At 39.1% G+C, this 13,474-nt stretch overlaps 1 protein-coding gene across 2 annotated transcripts in view; it reads right to left on the bottom strand.

Annotated features, from left to right (window-relative positions):
- The window catches only part of fibcd1b (fibrinogen C domain containing 1b), a 125,501-nt gene that overhangs the window by 88,045 nt on the left and 23,982 nt on the right, over positions 1 to 13,474 (bottom strand). Inside the window, exon 2 of one of the 2 annotated variants that reach the window (XM_085280053.1) lies at positions 5,879 to 5,962. The exons of the other annotated variant lie outside the window; for it this stretch is intronic. Within the exon in view, the coding sequence (XP_085136179.1) occupies positions 5,879 to 5,962 (84 nt within the window). The remainder of the gene's footprint in view (positions 1 to 5,878; positions 5,963 to 13,474) is intronic. 2 annotated transcript variants of the gene reach the window in all.

Below are 13,474 nucleotides of genomic sequence, written 5' to 3'. Positions count from 1 at the left end.
TACTGCTTTAAGAGGGTAAGAAGCAATCAGGTGCTGCTAATCAAATACACTTGATTAACTAATCATCAAAAAGTGTGAGCACTTGAGTAAAAGCAGCAGTTTTGTGGGTCTGAGGCATTCAGGTGTTTTAACACAAAGCCAAGGAAGAAAGACATTAGCAATGATCTTTAAGAAACAGTTGCTACTTCATTACGGTCTTATATCCTCCCCATTTGTTTGGGAAGGTAATGAGCCTATTTCCAAAGGACCACAAAAAACCAAAGCGCTACATCTCAGACTTTTTAAGCCTCAGTTAGCTCAATAAATTATAATGCTCATAGAAAAAAAAGGTTACATTTGCAAAGCTGTTTCCTTTGGACACACAAGATGAAAGTGGAAATTTTTGGCTTTAATGCACACCAATATGTTTGGCAAAAACCAAACACAGCATGTCAGCATAAACACATCAAGCCAGCTGTCAAGCATGGTGGTGGAGGCATGTTGATTCGGACTAGTTTTTTTTAGCCACAGGACCTGAGCACTTTGCAGTCCCTTAGTTAAATGGTAAATGGACTGGTTCTTATATAGCGCTTTTCTACTCTATCCGAGCACTCAAAGCGCTTTATGCAGCTAATTCATTCACCCAATCACACCCATTCACACAAGCAATTCTAAGCTTAAGTGCCTAACATTCATACACATTCACACTCCGATGGATGCATTGGAGAGCAACATGGGGTTGACATGCAGACTGGAGCAGCCTGGGATCGAACCACTGACCTTCTGGTTAGTGGCTGATCCGCTCTGCGGAGCTACTTGTTGACCTTGAACTCACACATATTCTAGAGTCAAATGTGGGAGCTTCTGTGTGACAAATAAACTTGGGCAAAAGTGGGTTGGCAAACAGGACAATAATAATAATATTTCCAAGACACCAGCAAATCTACAGCGAAATGGCTGAAAAAGAACAGAACCAAGATGTCAAAGTCCAGACCTAAACTTGACAGAACTCCTATCCGGTCGTTAAGTCTGACGTCACTAGCCGTGTCTGGGCCTAAACTCTGCTGCAGGTCCATATATCAAACGATCACTATGGCATTACTGAGAGTTGAAAAACTGTCTAAAGTCTTTCATCTTTAATAAAATAATCAGACTTCTGTTCTACCAGGTGTAACAATTGAGTTTAACATCCAGGCATCAATGAAAACAGAATTTATGACATTTAACGGAGTTAGAAGTTAGCAGGAAGTTAGCTCGCTAGCTTCTATCTAAATGCAATATAGCATGTCAAGACTGCGGGGTTTTGGAAACAAATTAAAGCGTACAGCTCTGTTATCACTTCCAACATAAATGAAGACAGAAAACTAAACAGCAGTGACGTTTGTAGGGTTACTGAAGTTTGGCTAGCTGGTATATAATGATGTGCTATGTGACCGCTAGCGACTCAGCTATGTTAGCGTAATATAAACAAGCTAACTTTTTTCCCACTCGATAAAAGTTAACGTTAGTGTTCTCGGTGGTCAGGAACAAATGTAATCGCATGGCAGGATGCTGTAAAAGGACCAAACTTCAGCCAGGAGAACAACTGAGATAATCCATCCACAATAGGAGGTTAGTCATTCATATACTGCTGCATGGACTGGGCTGTAGTTACATCCTAAGGTTTGAAAAACTGAGCTTAAATAAATGATTAGTGGTAATAAAAGCCGAGGGAGGTCAACAGTGATCACTGACTGTTTTAGGAGCTTTTTGAGATTAAATAGAAGAAAATACAAAGCATTAAACATGTTAACAACACAAAAGCCATATTAAACGCAGACTACTTTAGGCCCGGAAGTAGGATTCGTCACGTCATCACTTAACGACTGGATAGCAGGGCCCTAAGAGAGCTGTGCATAAATGAATCCCAACAAACCTCAATAAAGTCAGACAACATTGTAATGAATGGGCTCAAATTCCTCCACAATGATGTGACAGACTAAAGCCATCTAGTTACTGTTGCTAAAAGTTCTGAATCTTCTGGTGTACTAATTTTTCAAATGTACTTTTTTTTTAGTTAAATAAGTAATGAGACCGTATAATGTGTCTTCTGTTGTTATCTAATTTAAGAGCTGGTGATGACCAGATAATTTTTTATTATGTCCTAATATGTAATATTTTGCAACATACTGCATACTGTACAACTAGACACTAGATACACTACACACATTTATGCCACTTAATGTTCACTGCATATATGCACATGGACACATAGTTGCATGGAGACCTACATAATTTGACCATAATGCTTTTTTGGGAAAAAGAACATAAAAAAAACTGGCGCATTGCTTTATTTTTTCACCCATATACATCATCGTAGAAATGAGCTCCAGGGGAATAATACTGCACATAGCATTTTTTTTTCGTTTGCTTGCTCTAATTCAACATGTAGGCCTTATGACTATACTTAGAATTTACCTTAAAATCTTTCATTACATATCAAAACTGTGTTTCTCTTTTTTCCAGTTTGTATGAGGTGCGGCTCAGTGATTTTAACTCACTGGGCTTGGCTGTGTCTATGGATGTGTGTGCAGAGGGGTGTCTGTGTCGTACATAATGTGTATAATGGCCTTGCTCTGCAGAATGACAGCAACGTAACATTAGAACGGTTTGCCTGAGTACTATCGCTAGCGGGCCAAGACATCAGTGAAAGCTATCACTGGCACTACACTAAATATTCATTGCTAGCACACTGATTATTAACGTAGAATGGAAAAGATATATGATAGTCATAGTTATGCTGACAGGCAGACCTCTATACATTAAAACATATTCAGAACACAGAGGAGTAGATGTGTTTCATGCATGTTGAACCGTAACTAGACAATGATCGAATCTGTAATAATAATTTAGTCTTGAAAAATTAAGGCTAATATAATTATATTATATTATATTATATATAATATAATATAATATAATTATATGCCAATTATAATTGGCATATAATATATAAATGTGGAGAGACTCCCAACTCGACCTAACTAGTTGCCAACTGGTTTCTATAAAAGAACGTGCCTATGTTACGTTGCCATGAAATTGCTGTTGTACAATAATCCTATTTTTTTAGGAATCTCTACTTTTGTGTTTACCAGTTCATTTATGGTAAATGAGCTGGTTTTTACATAGTGCTTTTCTACTCTGAGCACTCAGAGCACTTCATATAACATGTCTCATTCACACACATTTATATAAGAACTTTTTTCTACATCTAAGTGCTTGCTATCTAACATTCAACTCTGTCTTATTAAGTGTTATTAATCTAATTCAGTCTTATTGAGTCTGTCTTATTGCTGCTCTATTGCTGGTTTGATGAACCAAAGTTGCTTTGATCACTCATACACATACCTGCCGTTCGTCTTCAAAGAAACATTTTCAAAGGGCAACAAAACCACAAATTCATTGCACATGGTTGCAGTAACTTTGGTGTTGCTGCAATCTCAAACCACCATTTTCCCTAACGTGACTGCAGAATCTGTTTTTCATGTTTATGAATACAACAATGAATCAACAAAAGTGCAGTTCAGTGTTAAAGTTCTGTGTTTTGCTAATCTGTCAATCCAGATTTCACCCTCCTGCCCACAGACACTGCATTGTTGGGAAGCATTTGCTGAAATACTGCTGAAAACCTCTCAGTTCACTGATAGAGACACAGTCCTTGTAGAAGTGTGTTCCTCAGCACCATCTCGAAATGCCCATAGACACTTATTTGAAAAGTTTTTTGAACCATTACCAAAAATCATCAAAATTGCATGTTGTGAAGACAGGACACAACTCACTCAGTGTGTCACAGTCAACAGTGCTTTATTATAGTTCTTTTTGGATACCCTGGCAGTTACCCACTGCTCCACCCCACCCCTGCACAAACCACACTTCACCACACACGTATTCCATCAAATCAAATTAAAAAAAAAAAGATTAAAAGGTTTGCTGACTTTTTTTTGTTAAGGCCTTTTTTCTCCTGGGAAGTTCTACTGCTTTGGATGTCAATTTTTCCTACAACTTACAATGTCAATAAAAGACGAGGTCACTTAACAATAACATAATTATGTGTCATTATAGGATGTTTGCTCAAACAAGTACAGGATGAGGATTTATTTATTTTTCAACAGAAGAATAATCACAGGAAATGCACTCATTCTTCTGTTTACAGGTAATATTTTGGTCTGTAGAAACGCACTGGCTCAACAACAAGGTGGTTATTCAGTTAAGTTGATCTTATAATTTTATGATTTTATTTTTTTATTGTGCTGTGGCAAACAATGTTCCCAGTAATAAACATGGCATAGGGATAAGACAACAGAAAAGAAATAGAAAACAGAGCAAGTGTAAAAAGAAATTAACTAACCAGGCATCTTTTCCACTTTAGAAACAAAGGTGGCTAATTTAACCTTTTTTTATGCATTATTAACCAACCAAAATGTTTCTGGAGCCAGAGATTTTCTTTTGCATTGTGTTTTGATGGTCAGTAAAAATGAAATGAAACAGCAACCTGCTTCATGCCCCATTGGAGTACGCGGTCTCCCACCTCAGGTTGAGATTTGTAGTGGCATAATGACAGTGAGAACAGGATGCAAGCAGCCTCTTAACAGTTAGGTTTTTTTTGTAAATGAGACTCGATCTCACAGCAGGAGACCACTCTGTAATTAGTGGCTGACTTTCACGTCCTCTCCTTTCTGTACTCAAGCCACACCATGGGATTTGAGAGGAGAACTGGGGAATTCTGATAGATAGATCGGAAAGAAGAGGCAGAGAATTAGAGAGAATTCCTCTCTGTGGAAATGATGTCCTCCCACGCAGGAGAACTGGCAGACAGTTCTTGGACAAAAGGTTTTGCCTGCTCATTAGATAAGCAGGAAACTAGCAAAACTCTTCCAAGCATCCTCACTCTCTCGTCCTCTCTCCCTCTTCTCAAAACACAAACATGCACATGCTGACACAAATCGATGTATACACAGAAGACATTCACGTTGGAGCTGCCAAACTAATACACGCAGAAAGGTACAAAAATATTTTGAAGCTAAACTGGCATGCACGGACTGGTTTTAAAAGAAGTCATGTTCACCATTTCCACCCTCCTTTCATTCACTGGCGGTTTGAATCTGACTCATAACAGCATTCAGTGCAGTTTCTTCATTATAATCTGCTATACAATCAGGCTCCATTTCCCAGTGTAGCCATGACCTCCCCTCTCAGTTCAGAGTATCTGCAGGGTCTTATCCATCTTCCTCTTGTGCGTCTGGGTATTTGAGCTGAGGTTGTGCAATTGCTGCTTCTCAGTGGCAAAATATAATGTGTTACACACAACGATTCATTTCTTTTTTTTTTTTTTTTTTTTTTTTTTTTTTTTTTTTTTTCAATAAATGACAAAGGATGAACTGAAGCTCTGCCATCACGTAATGTCGCATACTGCTGTTTCTGATGTCATTTATTGGAAAAAAAACGATTCATTTCTAAAGGAGTGAGATAGTGGCTGGTGATTAAAAAAATAATTGTCGGTGAAACATAATCTCCTCCACAGGTGAGCAAGTAACTATTCAATGTCTGCCCCTGATTTGACTAAAAAGGAGGATGGTGGATGGTAGTGTATACAGCAGTGCACGTAGTATAGAGGAAGAAATAAGGGGATTTAATTTGTGTCATTATAATATTATACATTATATCAGTTTGGATTATTTTTATTTAGCCATTTCTATCCACTTCAGTGTTTGCTAGTCCCCATATCAACTTACATATTATTCTGCAGAAATCTAATTCAAACTCTAGCCAAAATAATTTGTTTGATTTGTGTAAATTCAACCAGTTAAAAAGACAAATTGCTCAAGTATACATGTGCGTACATGTTGTGATAACGGGGCCTTACCTTAGCTGGGGTCTCCCTGGCTGTTTCTGAATCTGACCAGCGATGTTTGAGTTGAGAGGAGCTGGGCACACATTCACAGAACGTCTGCATGGGACAAACAGATAGGGCCACTAGTGTTGGCGTTTGTTCAAGTCACATGTGCAATCAAGCATGCGTGCACATGCAAACAAACACACACATACATGCATAGACGCACAGGCTTTGGATATATACTCCTGAAAACAAGTAAAGGAATACTTTTTAATCAGGGTTTAGCATCAAGTCAATTAAACTTGTAGGATATTGATCTGGCAGCAGAGGTTTGGTGTTAATGAAATTAAAAACAGGTGCACTAGAGGGGTAACAATGAGCACCCACAATAGGAATGGTTTTACAGGTGGAGGCCACTGACTTTTTCCCTCCTCATCCCTTCTGACTGTTTGGCTAGGGCCAGTGTCACTACTGGTACTGTGAGCTGAAATCTGGACCGTACAGAGGGTGCAAAGGTCCTAGCACATTGGACCTTGAGGGGATTGAGGGGATTTCAAGAGACAGGCAGTTATTCTAAGGGAGCCGGACAGAGCCATAGAAGGTCCTTAACCCATCAGCATGACCAGCATCTACTCCTTTTTGCAAGGAGGAACAGGATGATCACTGTCAGAACTACAAAATGACCTCCAACAGACCACTGGTGTTAATGTGTCTGAGAAAACAATCAGAAAAAGACTTTATGAGGAACCTACATCCTCTAAAGGGCTTCATGGTCACTGCAGAGCACAATGAAACCAGATTGGCATTTGCCATAGAATACCACAATTGGTGCCAAAACTTGCACCCTGTGCTTCTCATAGATCACAGCAGGTTCACCCTCAGCACACCTGAAAGAGTCTGGATAACCATGGTGAATGTTATACTGCCTGTAACGTCATTCAGCATGACTGGGTTGGTAGTAGGTCACTGATCATCAGGGGAGGAATAACCATGGAAGGACGCACAGACCTCTACAGCCAATGGGCAACGGCACCCTGACTGGCATTAGGTATCGAGATGAAATCTTTGGACCCACTGTCAGACCTCATCCTGGTGCAGTGGGTCCTGGATTCCACCTGGTGTCCAACAATGCTCAGCCTCACGTGGTAGGAGTGTGCAGGCTGTTCCTGGAGATTGAAGGAATTGATACCAATGACTGTACCCCCACACTCGCCAGACCTAAATCTAATCGAACACCTCTGGAACTTTATGTTTTAGGCCGTCCAACGCTGCCAGGTTGCACCTCAGACTGTTCAGGTCTGTCAAAATGGAGTCTGCTACATCATTTTTCCACTTTGATTTTCGGGATGTCCGAATTCAGCCTTCTGTACAGTAGATTCATCATTTTCATTTCCATCAAGTGATGTGGCATCCTGTCATTCCACATTACCCAATCCAATGTCAGTATAAATATTCAGCATGACTTTTCAAACGTTTCCTTTACATCTCAAACGTATCATTAAATTCAGTTTTTATGACAGGTTCAATTTCCAGAAATCATGGACAGAGTTTCTTCTAAAATAGAAAATATCAAAAAGTAACTTTTAATTAACTGCATGCGGGGAAAACACTGTGTGCAAGCAGCACTTATTCATACAGGTAAATGTGTGCAGTGTGAAATTTGAACATGCTTCAGGATACAGTATGTGCCTAGTGCTGCTTATATGTGTGTTTGTCTAGCGGTTCTAGCTGCTACACAGATAAAAGCAGAGTAATTACGGAAGTGTGAGCTTTCTAACTGCTTCCAGAGACCACGTTATTCCATGACCTTAAACACTACTCCTCCCCCACTGGAATTGCTCAATTAGCTAGGGACAATAACCCCAACACAAAAGCACACATCCCCAATCCCAGCTGAGTACTTAAGAATGGATGCAGCAAACATTAGCAATTAATATATCAAAATGAGTTTTCTATCCAAGCCTGGTGTCATAAGATTTTCATTAGTGAATTTATATGACTAAGACTATATGTCTTTACACCTGTTATGAGCAGTATTATAAGATCACTTTAGAGCTGTACTAATTTTCAGTAACCAGGGGGTGAAGTAAGTTGGGTTTGGTTAAGTTTTGCTTTGGTTTGGCAAAGAACCACTGACTCTTATATTCAGCAGACATGGCATGTCCACCCTCCCACACTCATTTTTTACCTCTGGTTTGGCCTTAGAACTATTTGTGTGCTAATTGTTAAGCTAACTTGATTTGTCTGACTGTTGTGATGCTCATAACTCATATGGTGGTTTTGCAGACACATGACTTCTAACGACATACCATTAACTTGCTCTGTTTTTGAACATGTGGCCAAGTGATTAAGGCCCCAGTCACACAAACCTAGAGACCCATCTACAACCAACTAAAAACCACTGGTCATCAGGGAAAAATATGTATTCCCCTACCAGCTGGTGAGTGGTTGCTGGAGGTTGATGGCAGTTGCTGGGAAATCGACTGCTAAAAGCCCCAGTCACCTACATCTGCTGACAAGTCAATGACTCCCTGACACTAAAGAAAGATGTGGCAAAAGCCTCTTTGGAATTGCTTTGGTTGGTCGGAGATTGGCACAGTCATCCAAAGTCCACAAAAAACCCCAAAACAAACGTGGAAAAACACTGAGCAGCTACTTTTAAGGTTGTAGTGAAACTGTGAAAAGTGCGACACAAAATAGACACAGAGAACTTTTCCCATCAAAATAAAAGTCCACTTTTTCAAGTAGCTTAGCTAGCAGTTTGCAAGTGATTGCAGATAAGTTTGCAACCAATTTCACCTAGTGTCAGTCAACAACCATATGGAAAAGAAATAGTAAAAACTTATAAAAGACTTGCATAAGATGTGGCCTACTCCATATAGTGAATCATATAAGGTTTTACTCGTGAAAGTGGCCACTTTCTCATTACTTTCATATATTGTTTTAGTAAGTATCCAAAAAATACAAGTTCAATTTATATAATTTTTCAAGGGATCTTATATCTGTTTTCACTCTTGTATGTTTTTCATACAAGTTTCACACAAGACAGATACAAACTTTATAAGATTTATATATATCTTTTCCATATGGGCAACCTCGGGCAACTACTTGTCAACCAATGACAGAATACACATTTTACACTTGCAGCTGGTGGCAGCAAGACGCTCAATATGGCTAACTCTGGAGCAATGGGCTTATGACCTCAAATGAGAAATCTCTAAACATTAAGCTTTCTAAATGTGGAAATGGCTGCTTATGGGGGGCAAGTGTGGCAGCTATACAAAGCCACACAGTTACTGTGTGGGCCTTCTGAAAAAGCCACACTTAAAAGAGTCTTGAAATCCACTTAAAGTTGGGAGACTGCTGATAATTCTCTCAGATTAATGCAGGTATGATGGATGCCTTGAGCTTTTTAATGTTAATATTTCAAATATAGTAGCTGTGAAAGTGCATGTTGTAAACATGCAAACAGCAGTTACATGTATGCAGTTGTGCAGCGTTGCTTGCCTTTGTGTATGTTTTGTCAGCTGCGACTTGCCGCGTATGCTACTCACACAGTCATTGTTATCTCGGCTAACCAATAGCTCACCTTTTTGCTCTAAGCATTCATTTCCAGGGTGTAAGACAGCAAGAAAGAAATAAAGGAAGGTAGTGAGAGAGAGAAAAAAGTTAAGGGTGGGTGGATGGGGGAAGCGGGAGATTTGAGAGAGGTGTGCAGAATTCTAATGAGCAGCCTTAGGGTCAGTGATAGAAATCTATGTCTGTTCTGCCTAAAACATTGCAGCTGTCTGTGCAGTACACAGAGAGCTACAGAGCTGCGTTACTAAATAAACACAGACTCCACAGTGATATGACCAACGCACTAACAAATCAGCTACATAGTAGAGTGAAAGCTACTGAATTTGTGTGTCTTACAAATTCATTTTAGTAATAAAAAGCAGGCAAATGTGTTGTGAGTATACAAAATGCGTAAATGCTTGTGTGCACCAACACACATGGGTACAACGTGTACTCCAGTTTTGTTGCAAAAGGGAAAAAAATTTATAAAAACATCACATGTGAACACATACACACAGAACAAAAGCTTATGTGTTGCAGCTGCAACCCACTTAGATTCCTGAGACTCTGCCTTTCCATTATACTGAGCAGCATGGATCAGAGCTTTAGTTTGTTCATTCCCCTGCCTGCTAATGCTCACATTGGGGTTTCATGCTGCCCGTGCACACAAACATATACGCACGTGCCCCACAGTGACACACCAATATCTGTGGAGCTTCTTGTTGGCAGTGGTCCCAGCTTGGACATGACTGCTTGGCAGTGTTTGTCTAGTCCTAAACTGACTCCACAAGCTCCACCAGCGGAGAGGATTTACACTTAATGGAATATTTGGGCTTTTTATTGGTTGGACCTTACAAGCAGAATCCTATCTGATGAGGCACGTCTCGATAAGACAGAGAGGGCTCAGACTTATCCCGGGCGTGCCTGAATGTGTACGTGTGTGCTTTTTCAATAAGCGTACCTATGTATTTGCATGAGTGCATGGATAGTGTGTGAATATAAATATTTTAGGCCAGTATCCCCAGTCTATCTAAGAATATTTGGATTGTGTGAACGTGTTGTTCTTGGGATAATTAGTTCGCTTTGCAGAATACCTTTGCGTGAGACTGTGTGACAGGGACTTTAGCAAGGTGTGTTTTAGCCTAGTGCTCACTAAGCTGATGGAGTAAAAGAGGCTTTGCATATATTCACTTGTGGGCTTACAAATCATTTAATGGGACTTGCAGATTGGTAAATGAGGGGACAGAATGATGAAAAAAGCAGAAAAAGGGGGTATATAAAGCAGGATGAAAAGCAGAAGGATATTGTGTAGGGGTGAACGCCCTTACATAGTTCAGCAGTGTTTCATATAAGAGATTATCTACTTAAGTGTGCATTCTCTGTAGACACTGCTATACCAAACAACACTCAAAACCAAACGGAAACTTTATTAGTGATAAAATAATGACTAAGTGTATAAATTTGTGCCATTCCTCCAAAATAAATTGTGATGTTCTCTAGCTTGTAATCAGATCTTAAGAAGATAAACTATAATACACCTTGAAATCTATAATGAGACAGATTAGTATTAAAAATATACATTTAATCTAACATTTTAATACCTTAATAACAATTCATGCAGTTATTTCAACAAGTTATTTTCCAAACCCACAAGGAAATATTAATACCCAAAATAATGACTTAAAGTAATTTGATTACATGTAAATATATTATACAATGTAAAACATTACATTTAACAGAATCTCATCAAAACAAATCTACTTGATTGATATACATTCAGTCTATATGAAGCTTTTTTTCCTTAATGATTATTTATCTGAATAGATACACTTTTGATTTTATATACATTTGTATCAGCTGTGTTTTACTCACACAATTGCGTCCTGTTTATGAGGGCATTGAATCATTTTTGAGTGTATTTTACATTAAAATATGGCAATGTAAAATCACAAAGAACTCATTAAGTTCTTGGATTTTAAAGATAATTTGGGGCTGTTTTAAATGGGAGTTAATCCGAATCTTTTCTTTTTTTAAATTTACGGTCATTTATTTCTTGAGGGTTTGTTTTGTTTTTTTTCTCTCTGAGGATTCAAATGTCACAACCCAACAAAATAAACATTGTCTAATCATTAATTCAGGGACTTACATTTAAAATTCAACAAGTTCTGAGGCCGGCCTTGCCAGAATAATGATGATTAATGGTCTTACAGATGCTTACCTGAGATGAAAGGAAGCTTCCAACTTTAACTAAAAGAAAAGACACCCCAAAGCTGCACTGTATCATGTCTGCAGATGATCTGCTATCATCATCTACTTACAGAAGTCAGCCAGAGTGTCAGTATGGGGGTAGAACTTACTGTACCCAGTCACTGGTCCAAATGTTAAGCTATCTGTTGAGTCCCAGTAAACCACCACCCAATATCCATCTTTCATGGATCTTGTCCTTCCCATTGTTATTTATGCAGGACTGAAGATGTATGGAAGTAATCATATTAACAAATATCTAGCAGGGTGAAATTGATTAGGTGCTGGTGTCCTTAAAATAATGGTTTTGTGTGTTTTATGATGGCACAACTATAGTTTTGTTACGGAGAGCTGAGTTAACCCCCTGACCTTAGAAGACCAATATCCACTGCAGCACAGCATCCCCTCAGAGAGAGAGTGAACATGACCACTTGCCACCCGATAGCACTCAACCATCACATCTTTTACTCGTGCACTGCCATACATGTACACACACACACACACACACACACACACACACACACACACACACACATGCATGCACATATCCTCTAACACGAGTAAAGGAGCAAACGCTACATTTGTCTTGTGCCATCAGCATCAAAATCTGATCTCCTTGCCAAGGTCAAATTTTTAAGATGTAGGATACCCCCTTTGTGCGAACGCAGTCGCAAACATAGACATACACAGAGAGATAGATGGGCAGACACACACATGCATGGACACACACACACAAGTAAGGGGACCCAGTAGTGCTATTTGAGCTACAGTCATTAGTCATTCTGCAGGGTAGCTGTACCATGAAGCAGGACACCAGTATCCCTAACATGCATGTATTATTTATGAGTGCCTGTACGGTTTACACGTAGTGATATATGCAAATGTATACATTAAGGAGACGCAGCTCTTCATTTTTGCCTATTTGAGGAAGTGTCTGCCTTCTTATCACGCTGCTATTAAAGTAGCAACACTGTGGGGTGGAGATTCATCTTGCTTTTTAATGATGCGTCTTATTTGTGTGCGTGCGCATGTGTGTGTCTGCATGAAGTTCATAAGGGTATCAGTGAATGTGCTTGTGCATCCAGGTAGGAGTGTACTTGCGTGCCCAGGTAAGTGTGTTTCTTGTCCTTGCATGATTGTGCTTGTGCACTTAACTGTTCTTGCAACAGCAATCACAACTCTAAGTGGCCTGCAATTTCAAAGAGAAAAATTGAAGTGGGAGTAGAAAGGACGAAGAAAGACAAGCAAGCTGGTGAAGTTCAGCTGTGAGGAGTCCTTGATGAGAATTATTTTGATTATTCCTGACGAGAGTAACAGGAAAAGCACTATAAATCTATCCTTTTCACTCCACAATAATTTATTGAATGGTGAAGGTGTGCCTTTACCAAAGATATTCTTGTGTTTGTGTGTGCAATTAGGATGCTGTTGCTGTCAACAAAGCATGACTGGTGCATGTATAATCTCCAATAGAATACACCCCTCTTGATGTGCATATGTGCATGAGCATTATGTTTTTGACATTTTATGCAATCATGCTCAAATCCTCCTTACTTGACCTGCGTCTTGCACATTAAAGTTTAATTTCAAGTCAAGACAAGTCAGGTTTATTTGTGAAGCCCAATCTCACATTCACTGTCTTCTTTGTCATCATATCACCAAAGCAAGGCCTGGTTGCTTTTGTTCTGAAAAAGGAATGAAAAACTTAAAGAACGAGGGGATGTCAGTGACATGGAACAAAAAAAATCAAAGAGAAAAGTGAAAATTATGAGTTGAAATGTCTTAGAAGTCGAAGAAAACTCACAGAAATCACGGAAAATTAACATA

Source organism: Mchenga conophoros, linkage group LG7 (genome assembly GCF_057382185.1).
Source record: "Mchenga conophoros isolate Kocher_MC1m ecotype Shallow Benthic linkage group LG7, M_conophoros_male_GT1.1, whole genome shotgun sequence".
NCBI lineage: Eukaryota > Metazoa > Chordata > Actinopteri > Cichliformes > Cichlidae > Mchenga > Mchenga conophoros.
Note: the sequence above shows the minus strand (reverse complement) of the source record. Positions and strands in the feature narration are given on the sequence as shown.